The sequence below is a fragment of the Sinocyclocheilus rhinocerous genome, unplaced genomic scaffold (genome assembly GCF_001515625.1).
Source record: "Sinocyclocheilus rhinocerous isolate Xijiao unplaced genomic scaffold, SAMN03320098_v1.1 scaffold1398, whole genome shotgun sequence".
Taxonomy (NCBI): domain Eukaryota; kingdom Metazoa; phylum Chordata; class Actinopteri; order Cypriniformes; family Cyprinidae; genus Sinocyclocheilus; species Sinocyclocheilus rhinocerous.
In genome coordinates this window covers 427246-439504 of record NW_015632523.1, presented here as the reverse complement: position 1 = coordinate 439504, position 12259 = coordinate 427246, and the positions used below count along the sequence as shown (strand labels likewise).

The following is a 12259-nucleotide window of genomic DNA, read 5'->3' as shown; positions in this document are numbered from 1 at the left end:
TTGGAAGGCCAAACAAAGTAGTTTCGCTTTCACAAGGAAACACACAGCGCCTTCACGACTGTCACAGTACAGAAGGAGACCAGGGACGGAGAGGTAAAGTAAACAGAGCTTTATTGAACAGGTGCTGGGAGAGTGAGAGAGATGGAGAGCAAACGGGTTAGAGAAACAGTCTATGGAAGGGAAGGGTGTAACGGTTCACAAAATTCACGGGTTCGGTTCGATACGACACAGTGGTGTCACGGTTCGGTACGTTTTTGATACGAGGGGGGGATTGCTTACGTCGTAATGTTGGAGATATTTCTGTTTTAAACCATGAAGGCGAGCCAATAGATATCACATAAGCAACGTGCAAACTTCGTGTAAGAGTTAAGAGTTATGCCGGTGAACGTCTTAAGCTCAGTCAATTAAATATGCAGAAAGTGAAAGTAAAAACGGAATGACGGAGCTTTCGGCATCTGACGCCGCATATTCTCTCAGAGACGACGAGAGATGAATCTACTTCAACATATGCTGATAACAGTATATAGCTAATGGTTTTCATGTATTCCTTTAATATTTCTCTTGTGGCCCGTACATAGTGAAAAAAAAAAGACAAGAAACGTATTTCGTGTTAAACAGGTTGTTTTTGAAAGTTGGTGCTTGAAATAGGCTAAAGCTTTTTATTCATTGATTTTAATTGATGACTGCTGAGTTAATATTTTAATTATAGGCCTATAATTCATTGTATATAGACCTGTTTTAAAATAAATTTTTTAAACACTTTAATCGAGGAGTAAATAGCCTAATCTTTTGTTATTCTCGCAGCACGTCAGTTATGTGGTAGCTAATATTGCGGGGCAAATTCATTGTAATTTTAATTTAATAATAAAAGTAACTTAATAATAATAGTCCTAATAAAAATAAGAATGCAACAGGCCTAAATTATTTGGAAATGCTAAATCCTCTTAATATTGCCAATAATTGTTGTTTCTGACAATATCTCTGGCTATCGTTGATACAAGATCATCGTCTTTCGACGCACCCCAGCAAGAGGAGGTTATCGCGGGGCCTTTCGCAGTGCGTGCATGTTGCCTGTTACGTCGTTTGGGCTGCCTTGTTGAGCGCAGTGGCACTGAGAACATTTTTATTTCACACACTTAAAGCTCTTTTAGTTTCCATATGTAATAGGATTAGTCCAACGAATCGTTCGGTTTGTAATGCGTACCGAACCGAACCGAAAGCCTCTTACCGAACGGTTCAATACAAATACGTGTATCATTACACCCCTAATATATGCATGTAAATATTTTCAAAATATATACTGTATGTGTGTGTATTTATATATACATAATAAACATACACAGTACACACATATATTATGTGAACAAAAACTTTTATTTTGGATGTGATTAATCGCGATTAATCGTTTGACAGCACTAATATTTATGTGTGCGAAAGAACCTGCAAGGTGCGTATTTTTAATTTAATTTAATTTATTGAAATAGCTTTGACATAATTGATACTTCTGAATAGTCACTTCGTTATTCCATTGAAAAATAAAAGGGCTTGATGGTGTCAGATTGGAAAATCAGGGTTTGAGTAAGTTATTAAAGTTTAATGGAAGACTACAAAGATATTTTGAGTAACATACACCAGTAAATCCAGCACATTAAGGTGTAATAAGAAAGTAAAGAGGGTCAAATTTGACTCCATGTTGACTTTACGGCATTATCGGTGTAATATTATACACGTCAAATTATGGGGGAGCTTACTTATGTGTCGTGATTAAGCTGTGCTGTAGTGGAAGGTGACTGTGGGCTGTGCAGTTTGACAAGGTCCCCGTCAAGCACAGTTCCACATTGATGAATGGTGTTTGGGGATGTTGGGTAATTTTTCCTTGACAGGGTGTGGCTCTGGGCGACATTGTTGTTGATTGCTTGTGCTCTACACAGACTGGAGAGTCGACCATACAGGGTTGTAGTAGAGTGGTTAAGACTCCTGGCTGGTTATGCAAATGTTGCAGACTCACTGTTAGGTGGGGGTGACCACCTGGACAATTACTAACCGGACAATTAGTAAGAACCCTTGTTGTGCTCTTTTGCAGCGCACTTAACCCCAAGTTGCTCCCGAGGGACTCTAACTGCAATTAGTGTACTGCAAGTATCTTCAGATGCATCTGTTAATGGATAGCAGTGGGCTATTAATACTTTATTTGTTTGTGAGCGAAAGAGAGGAGGTGAGTTGAGGGAAGAGCTGGATCATGGTCCCGTAAGGTCCATGAGCACATGTATCTGTGTGTCCCTCACCCGAAATTCTAGATCGTGTGGATTCCTATTGAGATGACTGGATTTTCTGCAGAATTTCGCTGTACAGAAGTAAATGTTGACCACATCTTTAGAAAGTGGAAGTCCTACCCAAAGCTTTCTTGCCTTTTTCCTCACAAAATCATCCAGTGGTTTGCTGATTGCACAGAGGGGCCCTAGTAGTCCTTCCCTAGTATGTGCCAAAGACCTTGGTGTTCAGATTCTTTGGGAAATCTCTCTCGGGCACTGTAGCTTTGAGAGTTTGGAAACCCCTGACAGCCCTAGACCCTGAGGCACTGGCCCCACTGGCTTTCCAAAATGGCAAGGAAAGGTACCAGACTTCCTTGAGCACAACTGTCTGTTCAGCTTTTTCAACATTATCTAAATGAAATAATTGGTAGTTAGTATTTTGGATGTATGGAATTTCTAACCACAATAATTTTTCATTAATTTCTTGGGTGTTTTCTCTGCAAACTTTAGTTGAGATTGTTGTTGCATTATTTGAATAAGCTTCTCTGCAGTTAATTGTAATTGGTGCATTTAAAATTTAGATTTCAGTTGGTCTAATACAATTAGTATTTTTAAAGTGTCATGTAAACCCTTCAGCTCGACTGAAATGATTCCAGTCCATTTTTTGCAAAACCTACATAATTAAATTGTGCTGAAATTGGTGTGTGTATGTTAATCAGACTACAATTGTTCTTAGCATTATGTTATTGCTCCAAAAGACAGAGGTGAGACATGTTGTGCATGTGTACTTCATTCACCTCAAAGGAAAGCATAGAAAGCTCTTCTGGTTTTGTCTTGATTCGGACTCAAACCTCTTCTGTTCTCCATCTTGATTCAGACTCGACCCTGTTCTGGTCTCATTCTTGATTTGAACTCAACTCTCTTCTGGCCTCGGTAACACAGTGTTAAGAATGTAAACTTTTGAACAAGGTCATTTTTATAAATTCACCAATTTTTTCTCTCGTGGACTATATGTAAACCTCTTTTATGTGAAATATCTTATTCAGGTCAGTACTAAATAAACAATAACATGCATTTTGTACGATTCCTCTTATGTTGGTAAAATAATTAACATTTTGCAGATTCTGAAAGGGGGATGTAAACTTTTGACCTCAACTGTATTCTACATGGTCATATTATACATCCTTAAGGCAAAAGTCATAGTTAATAGTTAATTAATAGTAAGAACTAGACCTTAAAATAAACTGTGACCAAAATGACAAATTCAGAATGCAAATTTTCATTTATCCCTGTACATGTATTACATATATGTCAAAATTGGCTGTTCTTTGCCAGAACAAGCTATGAAGTGAACCAGACTTTGGCTTGTGTCAGACTTTTACAGTCTGTTAATCAACAGTACCACACATCAAACCTAGCTCTTCTGGTTTCATATCTGTCCAAATCATTTAGTCATCAGTCTTCACATCTGTCCTCTTGTGTTTCCCAGCAGCTGTTATTTCCTGTTTTCCAGTTTTCACATGCCATACACCTGCCAAACGCGGCTAGCGAAGCCTGACATGCAGTAACTCACGCAACTGCCGTCCATCAATCTCCCAGCAATCAGTCTAACTGGACACTCATCTGTTGCGTACGCTAGAATGCAGTCCTCAGGTGTGCACACTGCGCTGTTTGCCTTCTATCAGTCATATTTATAATACTGTTTACCCTCGCCACAAGTGAACCCCTTTTAACATCCCATTGTTTTTGCAACCCGTCAGAAGCATGCAGCCCATTTTTGGGTCGTGACATGCCATTTGGGAAACGCTGAGATATTCATCGCATTGAATGGAGACTGTAATCCACAGACAGATCCTTCTGAAATAATTATCCGCTTGCACTGACATTGGTTTCTGTTGTTCATGTGTGCCTTGTGGCTGTTTCAGAGTAGACTTATGCTGTCTACGTCTCAGTCTTATCGCATAATCACAGCACCCCAGTCAAGGTCTGCAGGCCCACAGGCTAAACCTGATTTAGATAAATAAGATTTGTTAGATGCAGTAGCGTTGCACAACTGACAAATAAGCCTGTCTGTATGAATAAAACTGTGTCTGTGTGTCGTGGTCTTTGCCTAACATTTGGAGACCAAATGCCCTCACAATTAAAATAATATAAATGTGTATGTTGTTTTTTTTTCTTTCTATCTATCTGTCTGTCTGTCTGTCTGTCTGTCTGTATCTATCTATCTGTCTGTCTGTCTGTCTGTGTCTGTCGGCCGGTCGGTCGATCGTTCGGTCTGGCGGTCGGTCGTTCGGTCTGGCGGTCGGTCTGTCTGTCTGTCTGTCTGTGTCTGTCGGTCGGATGGTCGGTTGTTCGGTCTGGCAGTCTGTCTGTCTGTCGGTCGGATGGTCGGTTGTTCGGTCTGGCAGTCTGTCTGTCTGTCGGTCGGATGGTCGGTTGTTCGGTCTGGCAGTCTGTCTGTCTGTCGGTCGGATGGTCGGTTGTTCGGTCTGGCAGTCTGTCTGTCTGTCTGTCTGTCTGTCTGTTAATTCTGTTGATCGTTCTATCATCCTATCGTTCTGTCGTTCCCTTTGTTTTAATGAAAGTGTATTTTGCCGCATATTATGCTTGTGCATCATGTGCGTGTTTTATATTGGAGTAATTAGATGGAAGCCAGTAATTCTGCTGTGACATTTTGTTGGGTCAACACAACTTCCTTTTTAATATTATATTGATGGTCTTTAATAACCAAGTGTCCTAGTTTTTGTTGGCGATAACGCTGAAACAATCAGCTCTGGGTATTAGTCAAGCCCCATTGGACAGTAATAATCTGATGAAAAGTGATGTTGAACAGTTATTGTATATCTTGCAGTTTACAATCGAGGGCATATGACAAGACTAGACATGATTGCTCTGAAGTCTTTATAGTACAGTAGCCATCTAGAATCGTCTACGGCACTAATTGTGCAGAGGCTGATTAGCAATTGTAAGTGGTTCATGGACGTGCTGTTGATAGGAGAAATGCTGATGGGGTGCTTTTCCTGTTAACCTGGTGGTGTGCTGTACATGGCATAATTAAATTGCACCATGTCTCCTAACCCCACTGTAATATTAGCAGAGTTTATACAGTCATTCATCAAAAAATCCCTCATCAGAGATGCTGTACAGGGCTAGCGGAACCTGCTAAGTTAGCACACAGCTGTTTGTGGCGAGAAGGAAACACGGAGAATAGCCAATGAAACAGACCTGAAATTTTCTTTATCAGCATTTAGCTGTATTAACTTACTAGTAAATAAAGTAAACTAAAAGTGATCTGTTCTGTAGTTTTGTAGTTGTTGTACACTAATACTTGACTTTGCATTATCTAGTTTATTACGTGGTTTCTAACAATAATTTCACATAAAATGTTGATTTGCATTGAAATTTTATTATGCGAGAAGAGAGAGGCCACAGTGCAATAAGGGACATGAAGTTTTTTTGCATACACAATCAACTATTAAAAAGCTGCATACTAATAATGATGATAATAATAGTAATAATAATAATATGATGATGATGACGTTGACAATAATAATGGTAATAATAATAATAATGATGATGATGCTGATGAGGATGACAATAACATAATAATCATAATAATAATAATAATAATAATAAATAATGATGATGATGATGATAATATTACTATTACTACTACTGCTACTAGTAGTAAACAAAACAAAATATATATGTTTGTTTGTTTATTGTTTTATTTATTTATTGTGTGTGCCTGTACACTAAAACCTCAGACTTTCCCACTGACTTTACCTCAGGAGAACTTGAACTGACCTCTGACCAGTGAGACTATGATCCTTTCTTTGTGGAGTGATTTATGTGTCTTCCTTAATATCGATTGTGTTCTGGTATGATCAAAGGTGCACCTAAAAGCCAGCACTGAGAGAGACCATTATTGTGGATTTGGCTTTGCTCATACATTATTTATCTCCTCGGGCCTGTTCTATATGCCATTATGGACATTATGAAAGAAGGGAGCCACTGCCTTACCGTTTACTTAGTGTAAGCACAGGATGCACGCAGCAGAGATCGGATACAGGGTCATAAAAATGCCATAAAGAGGATATTGAGATGCTCTCCCGCCACACAATGTGCAACATTCCCTATTGGAAATGCGCCCCTGATTTAGGGAACGGGAGATGGAGTTGTTTTTCATGGCGTCTGTGAGATATAGTGGAGGGTTTGGGTGGGAAGTGTTCAGTGAGTTAGAGCTTTGGCTTTCAGTTTGTTAGCAGTGTGATAGTGATGGATGCAGCTGGTATAATATCTACTGCTTTCTCTTTTTCTGTTCCTCTTTCACTAGCGCAAAGCCCGTGTTGAAGCCATGACGCTGGATTTGGCTTCCTTGAGGAGCGTCCGAGAGTTTGCAGAGATCTTCAAAGCCAGGAAACTGTAAGTAATACACAGTGCAACAGAATTGTAATACAAGGTTTCATTAGGCACCTGGATAAACGCTGGCTAGGTAATCATAAAAAGCTTTCTGCTTGCTCCGTCCTGAGACCGACCCCCCTTCACCCGGCCCCCGGCTCCATTAACGAACTATCGCATCAGAGAAGGGGCCAAAAGGTCTCCCCTCTTTCATCGTGACCCCTCATCCCTCTCTGTGGTCAATAAATAAGTAGCCGAACCTTAGCTATAATTCCATCAATCGCAACGCCACAGATTGGTAAGTCCTTCACAGTCTCCTAGTTAAATCAATTAGTGCTCCCAGCTTTCAGGAAGTTGTAGTGCACATCATGCTGGGATGGATGCAGTGGAACTGACTTGTGAAAACAAGTCTAAACATGTGTGATGATAGATAGATAGATAGATAGATAGATAGATAGATATGATAATAAACATGATTTATTTATTTATTTTTGTTTGTTTATTTTGTTTATTTTACACCCATGCATAATAAATAAATAAATAATGTTCCTTTATTTATTTATTTCACACACCCATGCATAATAAATAAATAACTGTTCCATTATTTATTTATTTATTTATTTCACACACCCATGCATAATAAATAAATAACTGTTCCATTATTTATTTATTTATTTCACAAACCCTTGCATAATAAATAAATGTTCCATTATTTATTTATTTATTTATTTATTTCACACACCCATGCATAATAAATAACTGTTCCATTATTTATTTATTTATTTATTTCACACACCCATGCACAATAAATAAATAACTGTTCTATTATTTATTTATTTATTTCACACACCCATGCATAATAAATAACTGTTACATTATTTATTTATTTCACACACCCATGCATAATAAATAACTGTTACATTATTTATTTATTTCACACACCCATGCATAATAAATAACTGTTACATTATTTATTTATTTCACACACCCATGCATAATAAATAACTGTTACATTATTTATTTATTTCACACACCCATGCATAATAAATAAATAACTGTTCCATTATTTATTTATTTATTTATTTCACACTCATGCATGTTAAATAAATAATGACATAAATAAATACGGATCCATTATTTATTTATCATGTTAAACAAACAAACAAACGAACAAACAAACAATCAAATAAATAAATAAATAAATGTGTCATTGACTCATTTATAAATACTATGCTTTAAATCAATCAATGAGGCAAAAATGATAAATTAATTAAATTTAGCAATTTCACTTTGCAAAAAAAATATTACAACTGTTCATTTTTCCTAAAGTAAATATAAATATGCAATTTAAAGTTAATAATAAAATACACTTACATTTTAAAGTTCAGTCCCACACTAAAATGCTATCTGTTTTTGCAATGTAAGCGTCATAGGAAAATATGTCATACATTTACCATGTTTTTCTAGGTCATGCTATACCTATGTATTTTATTTTTATTATGTATGTCCATTTTCCGCTCCTTGGCCTGAAAATGAATTTTGAATGCTGAATGTCTTGAATTCGGGAATTTAAATTCTTATGAAAAGAGCATTGATTATATAGTGTTTCCCACAATTTGTTGTCATCATATTACAAAATGTTATTTAATATTATGCCAAGATGAAGCGTTTAACAGTTTCAGCGTGTCTGCCTTCTATTATCATATCAATACAGTGTTTTTTTTTTTATCTGTAAACATTCATTAGTTTTTGGATGGTGAGCTGCCGTGATCAGTAATTAGGCTAATGAGGCATAATTATGATTTAATATAGACGTGTCTGGAATGTCTCCTCTGCGCTGTGAGAACTGTGTCACTTCTGATGTAGTATCTTATGCTGTAGTTTTAAGGGGGAAAAAAACTGCCTGTTGGGATTTTTGTATTTTAATATCATTTTAAATCAGTTATTTGCTTATGAATTAAATATCATTGCTGTTTTGTTTTTGATTTCGGTTGTCCGACATGGCTTTTGTTCATAGTGAAATGTTTTGAATCGGGTTCCTTTTCTGCTCCATGCTTTCCTCGTTCATGGACCTTCTTCCTTAGTTTTACTGCAGCACAGCTTTGACCTTCACAGCTCCATCAGCTCTCGATCCATATTTAGTGAGTTGCAGTATTAGAGGTGATGTCCTGGCTGTGTGGGGAGCGTGGAGATGCCGCCGGTGTCCCCGAGCCCTCGAGGGGCTGCAGGACTCATCTGGCCCCTGGCCGGCCCCGGGGCTACGGCAGCAGCTTGGTCAGCAGCCAGACCCCTGGAGGTGACCCCCACCCTGTCCCAGAGCCAAACCCCTCCACCCACCTCCAGTCCGTCTAAGTTTCATAAACGCTTATTTTCCCACACGCTGGAAGGTGTAAAATGCGTTGACCGTGGCTCCTGATTACAGGATCTCTGAGCATTGTTTCCCAAAGTGACCCTGAGAAAGATGTGTGTTTAGGGATCTTTACCAAAACTTAGTTAGCTGCCTTGCCTACAGCCTACATAGGCATCTGCTTTCTTAAGGCCCCGATATACTTCAAGCAAAGTTCTTTTTCGTTCTTTGTTTGAGGGCAAAAAGAAGTTCAAAAAGGCTAAGCGATGGTATACTGTTTTCGAACATTCCGACACCCCCGCGCTGATGGAGGCGGGGGTTGTAAACATGTGTCCCGCTGCCCGCATGTACCCCCTAAACACAACAACGATGGCGGCTGTGAGAGAAGAACAGTTTCGTAAACATCTGGCAGTAGCATTGATCTATTCAATGGCAAAGAAAAAGAACAAGAACAAATGAGGTGGTATGTGCGTCCACTTAACAAAAACAGAAAGAATGATGGCGAGTTTGCCCTTTTTATTCAGCAAATGCGGAGCACAGATGAGAAAGTGCATTTTTCATACTTTAGAATGTGCGCCGCGTGGATTGACGATCTCTTGAAAAGGGTATCACCTTATGTGAAACATGCAAAAACGCACAGGACACAGATTTCCACTACGGAGAGACTGGCCTTGACACTCCGACTACTAGTTTGTGGGGCCACGCAACAAAGTGTTGCTGAAACATTCAAGATTGGACCGTGCACAGCCCGCAAGATAGTCGCAGAGATGTGTTCTCCTGTCTGACCTCTGTGGAATGAGAAACAAACCGGGGGAAAAAAATCGCACGTCAAAGAAGGCGGAGTTCCAGAACACACCCACCGACAGCATAATCGCCACGGACCAATGGTAGCTCAAAGGTGTTTAGGAGCCAAAACGAACTCCCCCAAAAAGTTTGCTTTGGTGAGCTGTTTTGAACTGCCAAAACGAACTCAAAACGAAGTTCGTATTTCGATTTCGTTTGAAGTATATCGGGGCCTTAAGGCACTATCCTTACTGAAATGGAGCCTTAAAAGTGATAGATGTGAAGCGCACAGGCAGCTTGATTTCATTGATTCTGCTAGAGTTTGCTGTATGTTGTGAAGCTAACAATGCAATACTCATACAGGCATAAAAAACAGACTGCAATACTGTCTTTGTGTACTTTTAGGTTTGTGAATTTGGGCTTAATACAGAAAAGCAAAACAAGCAAAGCAAGTAAAAAAAACACAAAAAGCTAAAGCAAAGCAAAAAAAAAACAAAAGTAAAACAAAAAAGCAAAACAGCAAAAGTATAAAAAGCAGAATGCAAAACAAAAAGCAAAACAAGACAACAAAAAGCAGAACAAAACAAAAAAAACAAACAGCAAAACAGCAAAGCAAAACACAAACAAGAAAACTAAACACAAAACAAGTAAAAAGCAGAACGAAACAAAACAAATAAGCAAAGCCAAACTAATTCTAAGGCAAATAATTGGTCTGTGTACTTTTGCATCAATTAAAAAAGTACACAGACCAATTATTTGCCTTAGAATTTGTTTGGCTTTGCTTATTTGTTTTGTTTCGTTCTGCTTTTTACTTGTTTTGTGTTTAGTTTTCTTGTTTGTGTTTTGCTTTGCTGTTTTGCTGTTTGTTTTTTTTGTTTTGTTCTGCTTTTTGTTGTCTTGTTTTGCTTTTTGTTTTGCATTCTGCTTTTTATACTTTTGCTGTTTTGCTTTTTTGTTTTACTTTTGTTTTTTTTTTGCTTTGCTTTAGCTTTTTGTGTTTTTTTTACTTGCTTTGCTTGTTTTGCTTTTCTGTATTTTTGTTTAGCTTTCTGTAGTTTTGTTTTGCTTTTTGTGTTTTGCGTTACATTATTTTATTTAGTTTGTTTTGGTTTGCTCTTTGTTTTCGTTCTGTTCTTTTTTTGCTATGTTTTTGTTGCATTTTTTGTGTTTTGTTTTGCTTTGCGTTTAGTGGTTTTTGCTTTGATTTGATTTGCTTTTTGTTTTGCTTTGCATTCTGTGTTTTTGTTTTGTTTTTTGTGATTTTGTTTTGTTTTGTTTTGTTTGGTGGTGTCTCAGAACGTATTTGAAACAGGGCCTAGGAGTATATAGACTGTGTAACTTAGAATTGCTTAATGGTGTATCCAGAGAAACACTGGATCTATATTTGTTAATTTTTGGACACAACCAATACTGGTGTGTGTGTGTGTGTGTGTGTGTGTGTGTTTCTGTGAGTGTGAGTGTGTGTGCGTGCGTGCGTTCGTGCGTGTGTGTGTGTGTGCGTGCATGCATCTACTGTACGTTTTCCTTGTCTGTCATGGCATGTTGGTTTAAGTGACAGTTCAGGCTTGTGCAAATCTTTCCCATGTCTGTGCCTCAGTCTTCCAAACACATCTGGGCTGGTCAGCTCTTAATAGAAGCTGTTAGCCTTTAATAAAAGGGAGAGATTAACCTATTAGTTTGGGACCCAAAGCATTTATTTGGCCCATTGACCCATAGTTAGTGTGGGGATCGGTTCAAACTCTAGACTAGATGGTGAGAGGACTTTCTTCCTAATGCTTTGAACCGAAATAGACTTGAGAAAAATTTCCATGGAATTTATGGACTTGTATTTTTCCCTGTCTGTTCTTAAGATAGTCGCTAGTGAAGGGTTTGGGATGCTACACTTAACTGTGGTTTCAGGATGTAATTTTCCTGCTTCTCCAAAGTAATTTGCTGTGTTTATTTTTTAGTTTTGTTTTGATTTGCTTGGCATTGCTTGTTTTTTTTTTAGTTTGTTTAGCTTTACTTTGAGTTCTGTTTTTGTTTTGTTCCATTTATGCTTTATTTATTTATTTGTTTAACATGTATGGGTGCTGTCTTTAGTTGTTAGTTGTGTTTTTTGCTTGGCATTGCTTGTTTTTTTTTTTTTTTTTTAGTTTTCCTTTAGGGAGACACCAAAATTTCAGCTGCTGAAAATTATCGGCTGGAAATGACATTTTCAGTTTTGGGCCGAAAGAGAAAATATACGACGTGGCACACAGGGGTGTTCAGGTGTTTTTTGTTTTTTTTTCGGTATCTTTAAAATTGAGTTAAATAAACAATCTCACAAAATTACTTTATATTATTTAATAAAATAATTAATAATTATTACTAGTGCTGTCAAATGATTAATCGCGATTAATCGCATCCAAAATAAAAGGTTTTGGTTACATAATATATATGCGTACTGTGTATATTTATTATGTATATATAAATACAAACACATGCATGTATATAT

The 12259-nt window shown here is 37.7% G+C and overlaps 1 protein-coding gene across 3 annotated transcripts in view; it reads left to right on the top strand.

Moving 5' to 3' along the window:
- Nucleotides 1-12259, top strand: part of LOC107742620 (WW domain-containing oxidoreductase-like) — a 236604-nt gene that overhangs the window by 55087 nt on the left and 169258 nt on the right. For all 3 annotated transcript variants that reach the window (XM_016555664.1, XM_016555666.1, XM_016555665.1), the window contains exon 5: nucleotides 6589-6677. In XM_016555664.1, coding sequence (XP_016411150.1) covers nucleotides 6589-6677 — 89 coding nt within the window. The remainder of the gene's footprint in view (nucleotides 1-6588; nucleotides 6678-12259) is intronic.